At 38.2% G+C, this 17,927-nt stretch overlaps 2 protein-coding genes across 2 annotated transcripts in view; both read right to left on the bottom strand.

Moving 5' to 3' along the window:
- Window positions 1-11,348, bottom strand: part of LOC149083422 (allatostatin-A receptor-like) — a 64,271-nt gene extending 52,923 nt beyond the window's left edge. The window contains exon 1 of the mRNA XM_089236713.1: window positions 11,033-11,348. The gene's annotated coding sequence lies outside the window, so the exon portion shown is untranslated. The remainder of the gene's footprint in view (window positions 1-11,032) is intronic.
- A 2,723-nt stretch (window positions 11,349-14,071) lies between these two features.
- Window positions 14,072-17,927, bottom strand: part of LOC149083423 (uncharacterized) — a 76,006-nt gene continuing 72,150 nt past the window's right edge. The window contains exon 2 of the mRNA XM_089236932.1: window positions 14,072-14,599. Within this exon, the coding sequence (XP_089093058.1) occupies window positions 14,109-14,537 (429 nt within the window). The 5' untranslated portion in view covers window positions 14,538-14,599 and the 3' untranslated portion in view covers window positions 14,072-14,108. The remainder of the gene's footprint in view (window positions 14,600-17,927) is intronic.

A 17,927-nucleotide genomic window follows, 5' to 3' on the forward strand; every position in this document is an offset into this window, starting at 1 on the left:
TGTATAGACGAACCCAAGAGCAAAGGTAGAAATCTAATCACGGAACTTTTCAACGCATTTCTCTTTAGGCCAAATGCTTTCGAACGTGAATGTAATGGAATTTCCGAAGAGACCTTAAACTATGCGCCAGAGAGGTTTGGAGTTCGTCTTTGGTGTTTTTTGGAGATTATGCTGTTTTGCGAGGACGTCCTAAAATTGGGGGTAATTTCGATAAGGATGCGTTTATGATTAAGTCTCGTAAGGGATCGTAAATACGTACAATTCAGACATAACTCTCAAGTTTTATATGTTCATATAAATTTAGGAGTACTCCTAATAATTTTATTCTGCAGTAAAGCATTCGCTATAAGAGGATAAGGAGATTCGATGATGACGTTGCTCTCCAGACTATAAAAGTTGAAGCTAGTCCAATAAAGGGGAATAATTACGTAAAATATACAGGGTGAATCTATAATTCCCCTTGCTGCATTTTGCTGGTGAACCGTTGAACCGAGAGACATATTTCCAATTAATGAAAAATATCCAAGTAAGGTGAGAACTCAGATACGCCATTCATGTTGCAAGGGGTTGTATAGTTATTTTAAAAAAATCAACTTTTTATACAGGCACACTGTCCTCAAAAACTCAATCAGAAAGTTGTCCCATCTTTCTCTTGAGGCCAACAAATATCTATGTCTCTGAGAGCAATATTCGCTGAGATATTTGAATTAAAAAACGGAACTTGGGAAAGAACAGCATTAACGAGAGAAATAAACATTGTCCGTAAATTCCTGCTGTTTCTCCCACCTTTTCGCCAGTTTCTGAATTCAAATATCTCAGCATTAAGCAAAGTGGGATTTCGTTCTTTTTTTTTATTAAATGTGATCCCACGTATTCCCAAGGGATCAGCATGATCCGTCCAGGGAATTTGTTAGTGTTAGTAGACATCCATGCCCGAACCGGGATTCGAACCCAGACCTGCACAGTGAGAAGCTAGTTCCCTAACCACTCGACTGCCAGGCGGCAAGTTCTGTTGTTGTTGACCTCGGAAGAGACGGAGCAGCAACAACTTTCTAACTGGAGTTTTGAGGACAGGATGTGCGTATGGAAAGTTAGTTTTTATATTTTAATAACCATGCAACCCCTTGAAACATGAATGGCATATCTGAGTACCTTACGTTATTTGGATACTTTTATATAATTGGAAGTATGCCGCTAGGATCAACGGCTCGCCAGTAAAATACAGTATGCCCTGTTACGTATGCAACCTGTATTTAAGTACACGTACATGACATAAATGACGTTCAAAAATTGGGAGGGTGAGATCAAATGAAATCTCGCTAACTTGAGAAGTACGAAAGCCTGGATAACCAAGCGGAGATGAAGAGGAAGTAAATGCAAGTATGCCTTTAGAATCAATGGTTGCTCAGTAAAAGGCGGCAAAAGGAATAATAGAATCACCCTGTATATATGGCGCATTGAGCTTTAGAAATGAATAACATTCTCTGGCTGTAAAGACTGATCCGAAAAGTCCCTTTTAATTTTTCTCCATTTTTCTTTGATAGTTTTGAAAACAAAATCCTATAGAAATATTTCCTATGCTATATATGCCCTCGGGAAATGAGCGCAATCATTCTATTCTAGTGGCAAATACAGTCAAACTTGTTTATAAGGACAACCCGGCTATAATCTCAATAATATGTGGTCCGAACTGATAACCATAGAAACTAATGTTAATGTACCTCGCTTATAACGTCAATGAAAATGCAACGACTTGAATGTAATGTCACATTTTTCGTCTTGAGCAAATGAACTCGCACCCCCACTCCTCCATGTGCGTGCGCAGTGCATCTGCGTTACCTTACCCAGCAGTTTCAAGGTTGGCTACGAGCCAATCTCCCCGTTAAAATGTCTCGTTTAAGAAAGCAATAGGCCTACAACGCTAAAATTTTCAATCATTACCCTTCAGGAAATAAATTGCTCTCTCTCTTCGCATCATCCACAAATTAGGCAGTGACAACGGTATTCAAAGGCTTCCGCATCGTTGGGGACACGTCGTACGCAGGACTAGTGGTCACATCGAAAGTCTCTAAAGTTTGGAACCTTGTATGCATACTATGTATCTAGTAAATAAATAGTTGCCACTACTAAGAAATCATCCTATGAATAAATATTGATCTCGCGTATTTATCCTGTTCAGAATTTTTTTTTTGTTGAATACACATTTCATTCTACTGCAACTTGCAATAGCCCTTTCCTTCCCGACCGTCGGCAATTTTCAATTGGCAACGTTTTTAGCGGCAAGAGAAATTTTAGCTATCTAAGAGCAACGTTTTTGTGAAAGAAAAAACAAACAAAATTTTCACATCCTTGAAATGACTTTTTCTCTCCGTACATGAAGAGAATATGGAGAGAATCAAACGTTTGAAATGGGTTGGACACATTGTAAGAAGACGGGGGGGGGGGGAATAGACGGTACTAAAAATGGACCACAACTGTTCTTAGTTGGTACCCCTCCCCCCATAATGTTGATCGTCCGAGACAGCGGACCGAAATTCAATTTTGGAGTAGTACAATAGAATAAAAATATAGAGATAAAAACGAGTAACACCGAAATCTCGAACAAAATGAGATTCTTCAGAGACAGGGCTTAGACCATCCAGGAAGTCCGAAATCATAACACGAATAAAACTAAATCTATATATATAAAATTGATTTTCTGTCTGTCTGAGTGTGTGTCTGTATGTGTGTATGTATGTTCTCTATATAAATCTACGATACTGGGCAGATCGCCGCCAAATTTTACGTATATATACCAAACAGGAACCGACTTGAACGATAGGCTACTTTAAAATTTCACCTCAAATCAAATGACCGAAATTGGCGAAAAGCTATAGGGTAACACTGGTTCTTGGGTCTCAACAATGACTTTTTGAATGTTTACTTTGGTTACCGTGGTTCCTTAACAATGTTTTTTCAGACACTATACGCATTTATACCAGTATATATTAAAAACTCTGTCAGCGTCGAATATTATAGCTGGTATAATTAAATAAAACAAAACTCTCAGGAAAAATAACCTACTCTTTCGACTCCATCTTTAGCTAGACAGGATTTTCCTCTTCATTGTTGAAACCTAGAGATATTGTTAGCAAATCCACATTATTTTCGAGACCAAGCCAGTATATCCATTCCACGCAGCAGTCAAAAAATAAAAATAAATTAAGCTTCGCGAATAGGAAAAAAAAAAGATTTCCGTTTGAATCATGAGTTTTTGATAACAGTTTTTCTTGTGACTTCCTTATTATTCCTTAAAAAATACTTCTCAAGAAAATGTTTTGAAAGAATTGGAAGAAAATTTACTTTGAAAAGAGAAGAAAGAATTTTTTTCCTCTCTCTGACAGATATCGAATTTAATAATTTTCTTTCATCCGTCTTTTTCCTTAATAAATTGCTTTTAAAGAACTTCAAATTTTTTAAGCATATTGTTTGTTATCAAAGAATAAAGGGGGGGGGTTGTTTTTTTAGGAAACTTTCATAGTTGTTTTTGTCTTTTTATATACTTTTATGACATGAAATAATTTTCTCTACAATGTACTTATATTGAATAGAAATAATTTTTTTAGAAAAAAAACAAGTATGAATTTGTTGTTGGTGTGAAAAAAACAATAAACAACAAAAACATTGTTTTCACAAACTGCAAAAGACACGAGAAAAATGTTGAACATAATTTTAAAACACCCACAAAGATTTCCTATCAACAAAGTAGGGTTTTGATCATATGCGAAAATATCTTCATTGATAATAATGCATGTACGAAATTTTGAAATGAGTTATATGGTACGGTTAGTTTTTAGAAGTATTAGAGTATTGCAAAATTTATCTCATAAAAGGTGAAAAATCTTTGGTTTTGTTTTTTTTACCAGTACCGAGAGTAATAATAAATTTTATAAAAACTTGTTATTGTCAAACTGCTACTTCTATTTTACCGGACATGCACCTCGTACACATTCTTCTGCGGAATTTCAAAATTATTTTTTCAAAGCAAATGTTATTTTTCGGAATTTCAATTTTTTTATTTCAAAGTACCAAAAAACACGCATAATACTTTATTTAGATGAATAAATTTTTATTACAGCCCTTTCATATATATATAGCTGTGACATTATTTTTTTCGGAACTATTATACTATTATTATTATTTTTTTTAAATTTTAGATTACAAATTGTATTATATGCCTTTAAGGCAGACGCACAGATCCTGAATATTATCAACTAGGTAATGAAACGTTCAAGCAATTGGATACATGCATGGATTTAGGTTTTGCAATGAGCCGCATCCTGGATTTTACTGATCATTATCATGGCATAGTCTGCAAAGCTAATAGAGTTTCATATATATTATATACGGCATACCGCAAGTGTGATGCGCATACATTGTCATATCCTTTTTATGTGTACGTTCATCCGACTCTCAGTTCTGTTCGCAAGTATGGAGCCCTCACAAAATTAAGGACATAAAGCTGCCCGAAAAGCAACAGAGACCCTTTGCCAAACGAATGGTGGGTGAGGCGTACACTGTTTACCTCAAAACGAAGAACATATTTGGTTTTGGTTTTGCTTTGATACTGGAACTAAAACTAAACTCTCCTCCCCACAACTCTTAACGAAGATCGTTCTTATCCTGTAACACTCGCTGACTCACACACAGAAGCTTGTTCAGTTTGTAACGCTTCTGGACTGATTTTAACATTTTTCATAGCCTTACCTTCATCATTATCGTCTATCTTCATTATATAAGTGCTTCATTTAATTACATAATGACAATGGAAATGTTTCAGATTTCTATTGGACCTGGCGTAATAGCTTCATACTCAATTACTGACAACTATTTTTTTTTTTCAAAAACTAAATAGAAATGAAAAGTGAACAAAAACGATTTATTATATATATTGGAAAAGTAATTTCATGAGGACTAGAAGATTATCGTGACTTTTCATTGTATTCCACTGAGGAAAGAAAAATCAGTGCGCGTTTCCTTAACGGATATCAATTTCCCTTGAATTTCCGAATTTTCATTTCGATATTTTTATCTGATTTTCTTATTATTTTGAATTTCATTTCATAGAGTATTGGGAAAGTAAAGAGAGAGGAACAGAATATCTTAGATAATCGAAGAAATATTTTCTCTCTCTTAAGCTTTTAGTAAAAAGGTGAAAAGGTTTAGTGATTTCACGGGGTAATAGTTATGAAAACAGTAGCCATTATTATTATGGGGCCGTTCAAGTATTACGTCATCATCGATAGTGGGGGGGGGGGGGAAGGGGTTTTCGATCTGTTGACTTTTGATAACAAGAGAGGAGGGGTGTTTGGATAATGCTTACGTCACCAACCGCCCTTTATGAAAATATGAAATATTTTTAATGGCATCTTACTCGGTGCGCCAAAAACGAGAAAAACCCTTCGATAGTTTGTGGCCACTTGAAGTAACATTGCCCCCTATTGATTAGTGCCCTACAGAGCCACTTTAGTGATCTCTAAATGTTTCGCGGATCCAAGTGATCTGGAAATGTGTCCGGGCCGCTTAAGTGCTCTGGAAATGTATACGGGCCGCATAAGTGCTTTGGAACTGTGACACGCATCACTCAAGTGATCCGTAATTATATGCCGCGGATCACTTGAATAATCTGAGAATGTGCCGCGGGTAACTTGAGTGATGTAGAACCGCACTGGGGGCCACTTAAGTGCTCTAAAACTACGTCACATGTCACTCAAGGGATCTCTAAATGTGTCACGGATCGCTTAAGTGTTCTGGAACTGTAACGGGTCACGGGTCATTTAAGAGATCTGAAAATATGCCACGGGCCATTTAAATATTCTGGAATTGTACCACGGGCCGCTTAAATGTTCCGGAATTGTTCTGGGGCACTTAACCGATCTGTAAATGTTCCGCTTAGGTCATTTTTAAAAAATTACGTTTGAGGAGGGCAGGCCGCATCAGATAACCCCAAGGGCCATGTTTGGTCCGCGGCCAAGGGCCTTTATGCGATTTATCATTATATGGCTTAGAGGTCGCAACGAATTCATTAAAGATATATTTTGAGTTCATAGCCTTCAATTAACATTTAAATTAACAGAAATTGATTATAATAACACATAAAGGTATTGTCTTCCGAAATTTCAAATCAGAGAAAAAAATATTTTTTTGCATTAAAAAAATAAATTTTTGATCATGGAGGGGGGGGGGGAGAGCATGAGCTCCCCATGCCCCCCCCCTCCCCCGTGTACGTCTCTGATCCCACTAATAGGCGTTAGGATTCAGACTGGCAGAGCTGATGACGAAATTTTGCTGACAAGGGGGGGGGGGTCAAAAAGGGCTAAAAATTTGCTTACGTAATACTTGAATGGCCCCTTAATCAAGAATAGACAGCTATTGAACCGTAACTAATTGGCAGATTTTTTTGTTCAATAGCGATAGACCGGAGTTGTGCTCGGTTTATAATAAAAATATTTTTAACTCGCACCGCCATCTATCTTGCAAATTCAAAATAAAAATCGGCAATGTTTCTTTTTGAGGTGTGAGTCTTCGTGTCCGGAAAATTCACCGACAACAATTCACCGCCGGAAAATTCACCGCTAGGAAAATTCACCGCCAGAAAATTCACTACTAGGAAAATTCATCGCTAGGAAAATTCACCGCCGGAAAATTCACCAACAACAGTTCGATGCGAGTCAGTTAGCGTGGGAGTGAGCGATTAAGTTACTGAGTGAGTGAGTGACCTAATGAGTATGTGCGTGAGTGACCTACTGAGTACGTGCGTGAGTGACCTACTGAGTATGTGAGTAAGTGACCTACTGAGTATGTGAGTAAGTGACCTACTGAGTATGTGAGTAAGTGACCTAGTAATTGAATGAGTGACCTAGTAATTGAATGAGTGACCTAGTAATTGAACGAGTGACCTAGTAATTGAATGAGTGACCTAGTAATTGAATGAGTGAGTGAGTGACCTAGTGAGTATGTGAGTGAGTGAAACGCGATATGCATCCCTTTTGAAACACACGTTACAAAACATCTTAGGAAAATAACTTCCATAGAGTAACATGGGGTATAGTAACCATTAAAATGCCATTTCTCACGTTCTGTTTTTTGCATGGACATTGCACATTCGTCATTCTGGCATGACAAAGCCTATATTGTACAAGTAGAATTTGAAAAAATTGCATTATACGATACATGGTAATTATCTCAGCTGAATCAAGGCATTTTTTAGTTTTGAAACATTTTCAAATAAAAATGAATTTCTTATTTGGAAGTTTTGCGCACCACTGTGCTGGCCAATTCGCTCTTACCATAGTTAACAACAACGTGTTTCAACACAAATGAATTACTTTCTCCCTCATTATTGAACAATAGCATGCTTAAAAATACATTTTGTAGGTGTTGAAACGTCTGTTGAAAATCATTCCTGTTGGAGATTCCAATCTGGTAAGACGCGTTTGCGTCTAGCTTCGAAGGAAGGCCTCTGTATGAGGCCTAATCTAGAATCAGGTAAGAATCACAGTTTTTAGGGCTTCGGTCGTGGGCATTGACACGGTTAGGTAGCTCTGGGAAGGGTTCCCAATGTCCTCGTTTGATGTTTTTGTGGTTCGTTGTTCTTTCTCCCCTGTTAGTTTGGCTTAGCTCTGTGGACCGGAGAGGTACCGAGCATCGTGATCCCCGGCAGTTTGAGTGAGCGAACCCTTTGCGTTCGTCCTCTCTGCGTTTGGAGGTCAGTTGCTCAGCCACTTACACTCCACATCGTCGTGGCAATGGCATCACTGGCTCGTTGTTTCGTGCCACTGTGCCAATGGTGCCGGGTTTTGAGGAGGTGGGCTAAGGGTTCGCAGAGCTGAGCAGAAACCGTTTTATTCAAGACTACTACAACCAAACTTAGTTGCCGCTGTGGTGGTCGAATGCGAGAACCCGGGTTCGAACTCTACCGTCACCACAGTGGTGGTCATCTGAAGTTGGTTGTCTGTGGTTCCCGTAAAATTTTCATCGGGATGTATAGGATTTACCACATGAGTTATTATACCGTCAATCGACTGTTTCGACAAGAGACAAGACACTAGTACCGTTTTAACTGTCTGAGCGGAATGGGGTGCTCCTCCCCTCTGTCATGCAATCCTTGATCGATCAAACTTTTGATTGCGCCTGTGAGATGATTTTACACAACTTTCTATAATTTATTATTCGTGCCCGTTGCATTTTGACTCGATTTAATTGATTCTTCATTTACATAATTTTCATTACGATGCACTACATGTAATCTTTGACATATCAATAAATTCTGGGTTTTGCCTGAGATACCTGGTTTCCCCTCCTTTGGCTGAAGTGCTTACGCTGTTTATTGCGTCAGTCTGGGTGTCTCGCGGTTTCTTCAGTTATAACCGAAATGACTCCACGCTGAGCCAAGAAAAGTCACCCATTAAGTAAAGCCACTCCCATTTGCTTAGCTTAACAGATTTGGAAAGTATTAATTTGTTTACTAGTGCAATTAATGAGATAATCAAGTAGAGTTAAAACCTCTCTTTTGCGGTCACCGGTGGGACGAAAAAAAATTCGTCCGTAAAAAATTGGTAACCGTTTATCAAGGGTTTTTCACATGGCATACTTTTATTACACCTGGCGAAAATATTATTTGGCCGTAAAAGAGGGATGATTCCATCAATGCAGTGTCCGTTAAGAGGAGTTTTGCCGCACATGCATCTCATAAACATTCCTCTGGGAAATTTCTAAGGAATTTGTGCAATCCGAACGTGTTGTGTGCATATGCGTGACTGTAAACGTACAGTCAAACTCGGTTATAACGACTTCGGCTGTAATGCTGATAATTGACGGTTCGTACTCATTCCCATAAAGAATAATGTTGATGAATATTGCTTATAGCGTCTATAAAATGCAACCACCTCGGATACAACGACGAATTTTTCATCACCTTTGTTTCCATGATGATGACGTTTTCAGGCATAACCGGCAAATGCGATGAATTTAGTACGATTCATCATGTCATGGACGATGCTTGGTTATTATGCATAATGAAGTCATTCACGTATTACGTCAGCATCGATGGGAACAGGGGGGTTCCGATTTGCTGACTTTTGATGACATGTGGGGGGGGGGGGAGTTTGGTTGTTGCTTACGTCATCAACCACCCTTTATGAAAATATGAAATATTCTTCATGGCATCTTATTCGGTGCGCCAAATACGAGAAAAAGTTTTCGCTAGTTTATGGGCACCTGAACTAACATTCTCCCTAATAATAAATCCCTTATAGAGCCACTTCAGAGATCTCTAAATGTTTCACAGATCCTTCAGGTGCTCTGGAAATGTTTCCGGGACGCTTAAGGGATCTGGAACTGTGCAACGCATAACTCAAGTGATCTGTTATTATGCCGGGGATCAGTAGTAATCTGGGAATGTTCCGCGAGTAAACTTGTGTGATGTAGAACCGCACCGCTTAAGTGCTCTAAAATTGGGCCACTTAAGGGATCTCTAAATGTGCCACGGATCGTTTAAGTGTTCTGGAACTGTGTCGCGAGTTACTTAAGCGATCTTCGAATGTGCCACGGGTCTACTTCAGTGACCTGAAAATGTGCCACTGGTCATTTAAGCGATCTGTAAATGAGCCACTTAGTTCATTTAAAAAAAGTGGGTTTGAGGGGGCAAGCCACATCACATAACCGTCAGGGCCACATTTGGTCCGCGGGTCAAGGGTTTACCATACATGGCTTAAAGGGTGGATCATAATGAATTTCCTAAACAGAAATTGTGAGTTCTTACCCTTCAAATAGCATTGAAATTAACAGAAATCGATTATAATAACAAGTAACATTTTCATCAATTACAAAATAATTTCAATAATTCAGGAATAAATTTTTTCAATAATATTGAAATAATTTCTTTCGAAAATTTTGTCTATTTATTTTGTCATAGAGCTTTTATTTCCAGTTTGTCTGTAAATTCGGTAATTAGATATGTCTTTTGAGATGCCGACTGTATTTAAAATCACGGGCTCCAACAACTGCTTAGGCCTCGGAAAAGTAGCAACGTAAAGACGGCTATGTTAATGTATCAAATGTATAGCGTTACTAGTACAAGTAGAGACCTGCTGGCCTGATCTGATTATTTTTGTCATTTAATCGTTTTTAAATATTTTTAGTGATTTTTTAATAATGGTCAGCGACCCACGGGAAGAAAGCTCCAAAGGACACATGTAGCCCACGGGCCATGCGTTGGGGACTCATGTTACAGAACAAATGGTATGTAGCAATTTCTACTTGCCATAGATTATTTAATCCCTGAGGAGATAATTTTCTGCGTGTCCGGTCCTGTGAAACATGATGTCCCATGAAGCTGTAACGGAATCATTATCTCACTCTTTTGGGGGGAAAAAAATCCAGAAACTTAAACATGAGTTATATTTAGCCTAAATGTTTCAAGCTTTCCATAAATTTAATAGATTTTCCATGACGAAATACGATCGATGTGGTTGTTCTAAAACTGAATCATTTAATCTCGAATTATGTAAATTCAATTTTCTATCAAAGCAATCTCATAAGTGTCGTAATTATTATAATTTAACGACCTTATCATTTGGCTACATTTGACACAATGGGCATATTATAGATGAAGAGTGTTGTAATTCTTAAATTTTTCACTTAGTGCTTAAATAGTTTGTTATTTTTACGTATATTTTCCACATAAATATCTTGAAAAAGTCGAAATATAGAAATTAATCTTGAAAACCATCTTGGTTGTGATGTTTATAATTTTGAATAACTTAATATATTTTCTCTAATGACGTTTATTCCTGCGAAATTTCAGTTTTATATCTACAGTTTGTTGTTTCAAAAAAAAGAACAATATCGTAATAATAATAATGTCTTAAAAATATATATATATATAAATATTATTCTTCGGATTTCATATGTGAGTTCCACAGTTGTGGACTTGGTACGAATCGAAAATTAACGATATAAAGGTATGAAATGAGGTAAATACAGCACTCACCTTTCAAGAATTTCGATTTCTTAAACTCTCTTCATTCGTATAATTTATTGTTCCTCAAGTAAAAAAAATAATTGACGTCTCTCTTCAAGTGTCAGGGAACAACATGGACACAAAACATAATTTCTGGATTCGATTCCCCCACGAAATCAGTCTTCGAACTCCCTCAACATGCGAATGAGAGTTTCAGAATAAAAAGCATCAACTGCTCTCGGACATCCTACGTGTTATCATCATCACCATGAGTTCCTTTCTCTCCGCGATTTCTCTACCAGGAATATAATACTGCTGCTGCTGCTTCTTTTTTGCTTTCCTATCCTCTACGATCCTCGAATGAATGTGAGACGAACCTTCGTAAGATTCCCCCCCCCCAAACCCCGCTTCTTCCCTCCCTACAAAGTTTGGCGCTCCAACCAATCACGAAGAGAGAAGAAAACATTACTATCCAATGCGGTACAAGGATATTCGATTCCACCATCAAGGGAAGGCGCTAGTTGCGATCCAATATAACTGTGAACAACTTAGAACATTCTAATATTAGAATTTTTTCTCGCACAAGAGAATCGCATATTTTTAGATAATATGATATATACAAGAGAAAAATGATAACACATTTATTTTAATAATATACCTCTTTGCAGTTTTTCCTACAGAGATACACCGTCCAAAAATTCGCAACTCTCACGAATTCATACATTATTCTTCATAATTGTGATAATTGAACTGAGTAGTTACTCTTTTCCTAGTTATTGCGAGGGTATACGTTTGGAAAAGAACATTTTAGAAATGGTAACGCAAAGATTTCAAAATAAATTAATATGCTTTAATTTAATGGTCTTCAGCTTTTTACAACTGCGGGAAATGGAAAATGTTTGAAAAATTTCTCGGAGCACAACACTTCGAATATAAAATATGTAAAATTGCAAAACATAGTGTGAATTTCCCATTTGGATTACCAGAACTATATAAGTGCTATTTTCAAAAACAACTTATTCTATACGTAAAAACAAAGAATCGAAAAAAATATGGTTTCACTCAAAACCAATGGAGTAATAAGATAAGGCTGGGATTACACTATAAAAGTCTGATAAAAGATCTTTAACGAAACTTCAAAAAAAAAAAAAAGCCAATAAGCCTGTTGGTTACATTCGAGCGAATGTAACCGGAACGCTTATTGGTTGCATTTTTGAAATTTTATAAAAGAAATTTTATTAAACTTTTATAGTGTAGTCCAGGCCTACGCGAAAGTTATACTTTTCTCACCATTGCAGCGAAAATCCTATTTGAGTGAGTCATCACCTTACTTTGTCCCTGGGATGCTGCTCCCCGATGTAAACAAATATCACGAAATAAACACCTCATGCTACACCAGGCATTTTCACACACACTCACACGATTATAGATATGAAAACCTCATTTCTGATTCCGATCATGATTCCAGCTAATTTCATGATTTGGACCACTGTGCGCTGGTGTAGTTCAGGGCTGGGAAGTAAGAACCGTTCCATCCCTTGGAAGTCGTGCTTGCCGCGTTGGCTCAGTGGGCGTGGTGTCGGAGGTATTGCATGACGTCATTGCCCAAACATTTTTCAGCAGAAGACATTACACAAGACAAAAGAGCACGAAATGTACTCTTTTTTATATTCTACTTACTTATTTCACTGTTTTAAGTGAGTTATTTCTCATCAATGTGTTGTAGCGTCACAGGTATGCGTGTGTAGTGGCGGTCTTAGGGCAGTGCAACCGGTGCAATTGCACAGGGCGCCAAATTATAGGGGGCACCGAAATGAGTTAGAAAAGTTAGATACACACATAAATAGAAAATAATGCTTAATGTATAATTAAAAAAAAAAATTACTGGGCAAAATTCACGTGAAAAATAAGTAAGGGGGGAAAAAAATTCGGTTTGAGTGGATGACCAGTGCACATACAGTGCATACTGTATACCTTTCCGTGAAGATAAGAATACACACACACACTAGCTTTTTTTCTTCGTTAACCCTCTGGAGATATCGGGCAGTTTGCTCTTTAAAAGGCATCTCCCTCCATCACCCCCTTTTCTGCTAACGTATGCGCTCGAGATGAGGTTCGAAGAAAATTACCTCAAGGACTTCCACCGGCTGCAACTGAAGACCAGGCAGCAGAAGACTAGCGAAATATTGCAAGAACTGGCCATGGACTTCGAGAGGTTCTCGCAGTTGGCGTACCCCGATTGCCCGCCAGACATCAGGGACGGATTATTGCTCTGCTTATTTCAAGGACAGGTGAGAAATTATCTGGCGAAAAGAATGACACACAGAGCCATATTCACGGTGTGGAGGAAGAGGGTGGCTAAGGGAGGGGGGGCTAGTAATACAGGGCGTCGCATGGGGGTCATGCAGTCAGGTCGGTCGATGAATCAGTGCATATGATGACGATCCCCCGCTATCATATCTTTACCTTCAATTGGCTCAAGGATGACGAGACAGGGCCGCAACTAGAAGAGGGCGAGGGCGGTCTGGTGCCCGTGGGCTGGATCAGGAAATGTGCTGAGTTTGTTTTACATTCAAAATTATCGAGAGGGGTGTCAAAATAGACACCGGCCACGTTCGCCACAGAGTAAATTTTCGTTTCTAGATGCGGCCTGGTGACGAGATAACGATTAGCTGGCACATATAATTCTGAAGAAATTAACTGAGTATATGCATAGGTATCTTTATGAATAATCAATGTAAGCATGGCTCGGCTTCCGTAAATGTTTGTCGATTCTATTTGACCTAGCCTGAAACCTGGTTTGTGAACCGAGAGCAAAATTTATTAACTATGTAATTACTAATTTTAAATAGCCTGTAGATATACGGAAGCATAGCCCGGCGAAAGCTGGTAATTATCGAGTACAATCGATCTCCGCATATTCATGATATCACAAAATCGCAAAGCAATATCCTTTACTGGTGTCACATCTGTAAATTTTACAAGAAATGTGGTGGTTCTATATTATATGAATCACAGGTTTGAATTATTTCTAATACATCAGCTGAAGAGTTCTACTATATTCCAGGCTTGTCCGGATGTCGCTTGAAATCAATAGCCGATACCACTACGTCAATTTGACTAGAGCATGCAGTTCGGGATCACGGTCGATGGCAACCTTGAAGTCGTGCTGAGTGATGGTCGCGTATCTCTGCTGGGTGCGTTCTCTAGCTGCGTTGCAAGATAGTTCGGCCAGTTCGGTCGTCAAGTACTCGAGAACCGTGGTCAGATAAATGGCCGCCTTAGGATCGACGGGTGCCTTGCCGGCAGCTCTCATGTTCCGCATTGCTATGTTCGGGTCGAAGCGCTGTTTGAAGGCATGGTGATGATGGGCGTGGATGTCCGGCTGCAATTCCGGTGGAATATCCGGCATCTTAGGAAACGAGCCGAAATTTTGTTTCTTGCCTTTCGCACCCGTGAGCTTATTGACGCTGGCATTCTTCTTGGTGACGGCTACTTTCTTGGCCATGGTGGGTTTCTTGGTGGCTCTACCCATACCGGATGAATCCTTATCAAACTTCTTCCTCTTCTTGAATTTCCGGAAACTGGAGCTACCTGCTAGATTATAAAAAAAAAAACCCTTTAAACTTTAAGACTAAAGAAACACAACTGACGAGACCTGAATGCGAACTAAATTAGAATTTCTCGCGCAACCTAAATATCTTGTTTCCACGAACTGTTATCAATCAGTCTTTGGCCTTTTCAAAGTACTTTTTAACAATTTCACTACGATAACTTTTATTTTGGGTTCATCTTAAACGCTCATTTAACCAGTGTCGTAGTATCCCACCCTCCCAAACTCCGATGAGAAGCCCTAGACATTGGCTATTACTTTTTTGAATTTTTGAAATTCTTTTTTAAATTTTTCATTTTTGAATTATTCGATTAATTCCTTTTTGAAACTTTCAATGTTCATATATTTTGTTTCTTGTTCCAGTTCACATAAGTAATTGGTTTTCAGTTTTTCGTGTATAAAAAAAACTTGTATATAAGCTAAGAAACGGAATAAATAAGAAATAGTTGGTAAATAATAATATCGCTTGATATTGGCATTCAAAATAATAATTAAGAATGACTTCAAACATCGTTTTATACATCAGGATTTTTTTTCTTATATTTGCTTCCCGAGTTTTTATGTTGCAGTTTTATTGGTAACAACGAGATTCAAGGCTTCTAAAAGCTGCACCTAATTCAAATTAATATAAAAATTATTAGGTAGTTCAAAAGATAATTGTAGTAATCTTTCTCGAGTTGGCTTTAATCAATCCAATAAAAAATGAATTAACGTACGCGATTCAACTGAAATGGATCCGACAAAAATATTCTCAATGTGAGTTACCTCATAAGCAAATGCCGAAATTTCTTATTTTAAATGTTTTAAATGGTTGAACGAAACAAGCCAAAATAAATCAGCGCAGGACAAATCCCAGGTGCCGAGTAGCAATGGCGACTAAAATTTTTATGACGTAGTTATAATATTGCAGGCTTAGAGCAGCACATAATGTTTGAAGTTTATAGCAGCATAGCTGCCAACATGAAAGAGGGTCACTATGCCCTGAAAAAGTCAAAAGAAGCATTACATATATTGGACATTTTTCTTCGGGTAAAAGTTTTTTTTAGTAGCTTAAAAATTTTTTCTGGCACCTAGTTTTTATTTTTGTGATTTCTTCAGCCCTGAATACAAATGCTACTACTACTAAACCAGAAATGCACCTCGTCCATACTCCTCTTCGGAACTTCTAACGATTTGGTACATGTTGGAATGCGTGTGTACGTATAGTGAACCATCCGGGAAGTTTGTTTCTGCGCAATGCTTGTTATGTGTAGTGCTGCCATCTGCAATCATTTTTTAAACTATCAGTTTTTCTCAGCTCATAGTGAGTGAAGTGTAATGAATAAATAATTATACCGTTGTAGAGGCCTGTTGCTCTCAGCGGCGAGACGTTTTAACTATGAGATCGGCTCGCATTCGAGTCTCGAAGTTGGGAACCACGGAAAACCAACTTCAGCCGACCACCACTGCGGCAACGATGGGATTTGAACCCAGATCCATTGCGATACGAGTCCGAAAATACAAATACTAATGACAATAATCGAAAAGATAATTTTGGAAATAATTTAGTAAAGGGGGGGGGGGCAACACAGCGATCGTAAGTAAGCTATCGTAATTAATAGTGTAGCAAAGAGCGGCGCAACTCGGTTATATATGTTTGGGCAATGGTGTCACACAGGACGTCGGCTTCTACCGACTACCGTGCGTCAAGAAACATTTACGTTTTGTCGATGTTTGAAACGTTCTGCGAAATGATTGTTGTTCTGAACATCTTTCGATACATTAATTTGCAAACATTCCGTTGTGTCAGTGCTCTGTAGTTATATCACGAGTAACCTTTGTCAAAGTTTTATTGGAAAGTGATTTGAATGTGATCATACAGCGAGTGTAATTATCGAATTTTAGACCGAATTTTGCATAGAGTTTTTGGCGTATATTGATGTTCGGTCGATCCTTCGTTATATTTGTATTTTTGTTTCCACAAATCAAATATTTTTGACTTTTTAGGAGACTTCTTTTTCTTTTTCTTGACTTTTTAGGAGACTTCTTTTTCTTTTTCTTGACTTTTTTACGGGATTTCTTTCACGCCGTATTTGTTGCATCTATGATCACCATGTATCATTCTCAATTCTTTTGTATCTTTTCATAATTGCATTATTGTGTATATGCTCAAGTTATATATATAACTTGTATAAATAGATAGTTTTCGTGGGGGCCCCACTCGTGGCCTGCAGGCGATGTGCGTCTCTGCACCTGCCCATGTCCCCCCATATCTTTGTATTGACATATCATTTCATGTACAACAAGTGGGGAAATGTGTGTGTGTGGGGGTGAAGTTGTAGGAGGGGTCCTGCTGTTGGATGGCTTGTGGCTGTGTGACCTGGTGTGGGTGATTTGCTGGTCTTGGATGTTGTTGGACTTTTCCACCGTGGCCCACGTATCCTGAGATGGACCAGCTTTTATCTCCTAGGGGGCAGAGCGGGGGTCACGGTTGGTCTGGTGATGGTGGGTCCTCGCGATGCGAGTCCATAACCATGACCACACGATCACACAGCTGCAAACAAATTATACTCTACGACAACTGAAATAATTTTTATACCAATATAACGACTGATTGCGACGGCCGAAATGAGTGTCCATAAATTTAAAAAAAAAATACTCGTTTATTATTATTATTAAAGAAGTTGTGGGAAAATGCATCATATTTCTCGTCCGGTTATATTTTATTTCATGGCAGTAATGATGATGATCGGGAAATATATGGCATTTTCCCGAAATTCATTTTTTCTCATATAAAAAAAAAGAGGCGTAATTCAACGAGATTTATTATTTGTCGTGAAAACAGATCATTCGAGACAAGGAAATAAAGCAAAGCACAATAATGTCTCGAAAACATTTCATTTAGATTCAGTACATATTGAGTATAAAAGAGTTAACAACAGTAAAAACGTTATGTGTATGAGAGCTAGAGATGAAATTCGGTACTTACTGGGATCAAGTGTACTGTATCGAAGGCCAGAAAGTACTTTTATTTTGTTATGTGTACGCGCGTGTATATGTATATACATATATGCGCAGAGGTAAATTAAGCGTCGCTCTTCTCCTTCCGATCGTTCTAGGCTTAAGCACTTAATTTTGAATGATTTTCATGGTCGGTGTCCCGCTATAAACATGTTTTACGACATGACCCGAGTCCATTTGCCTCCGTTTATGCGGCGTCGTAAAATGCTTTTCGAACATAAAAGGGGATGTGGTCGGAGATTTTTACCATTACGGCATTGACACTTCAAATCAAATATATTACTATTGGATCAGATGTAGTATGGAACGACG

The sequence above is a fragment of the Pholcus phalangioides genome, unplaced genomic scaffold, assembly GCF_987345545.1.
Source record: "Pholcus phalangioides strain wild (caught in Gottingen) unplaced genomic scaffold, Ppha-v1.0 ptg000009l_1, whole genome shotgun sequence".
In the NCBI taxonomy this organism is placed as follows: domain Eukaryota; kingdom Metazoa; phylum Arthropoda; class Arachnida; order Araneae; family Pholcidae; genus Pholcus; species Pholcus phalangioides.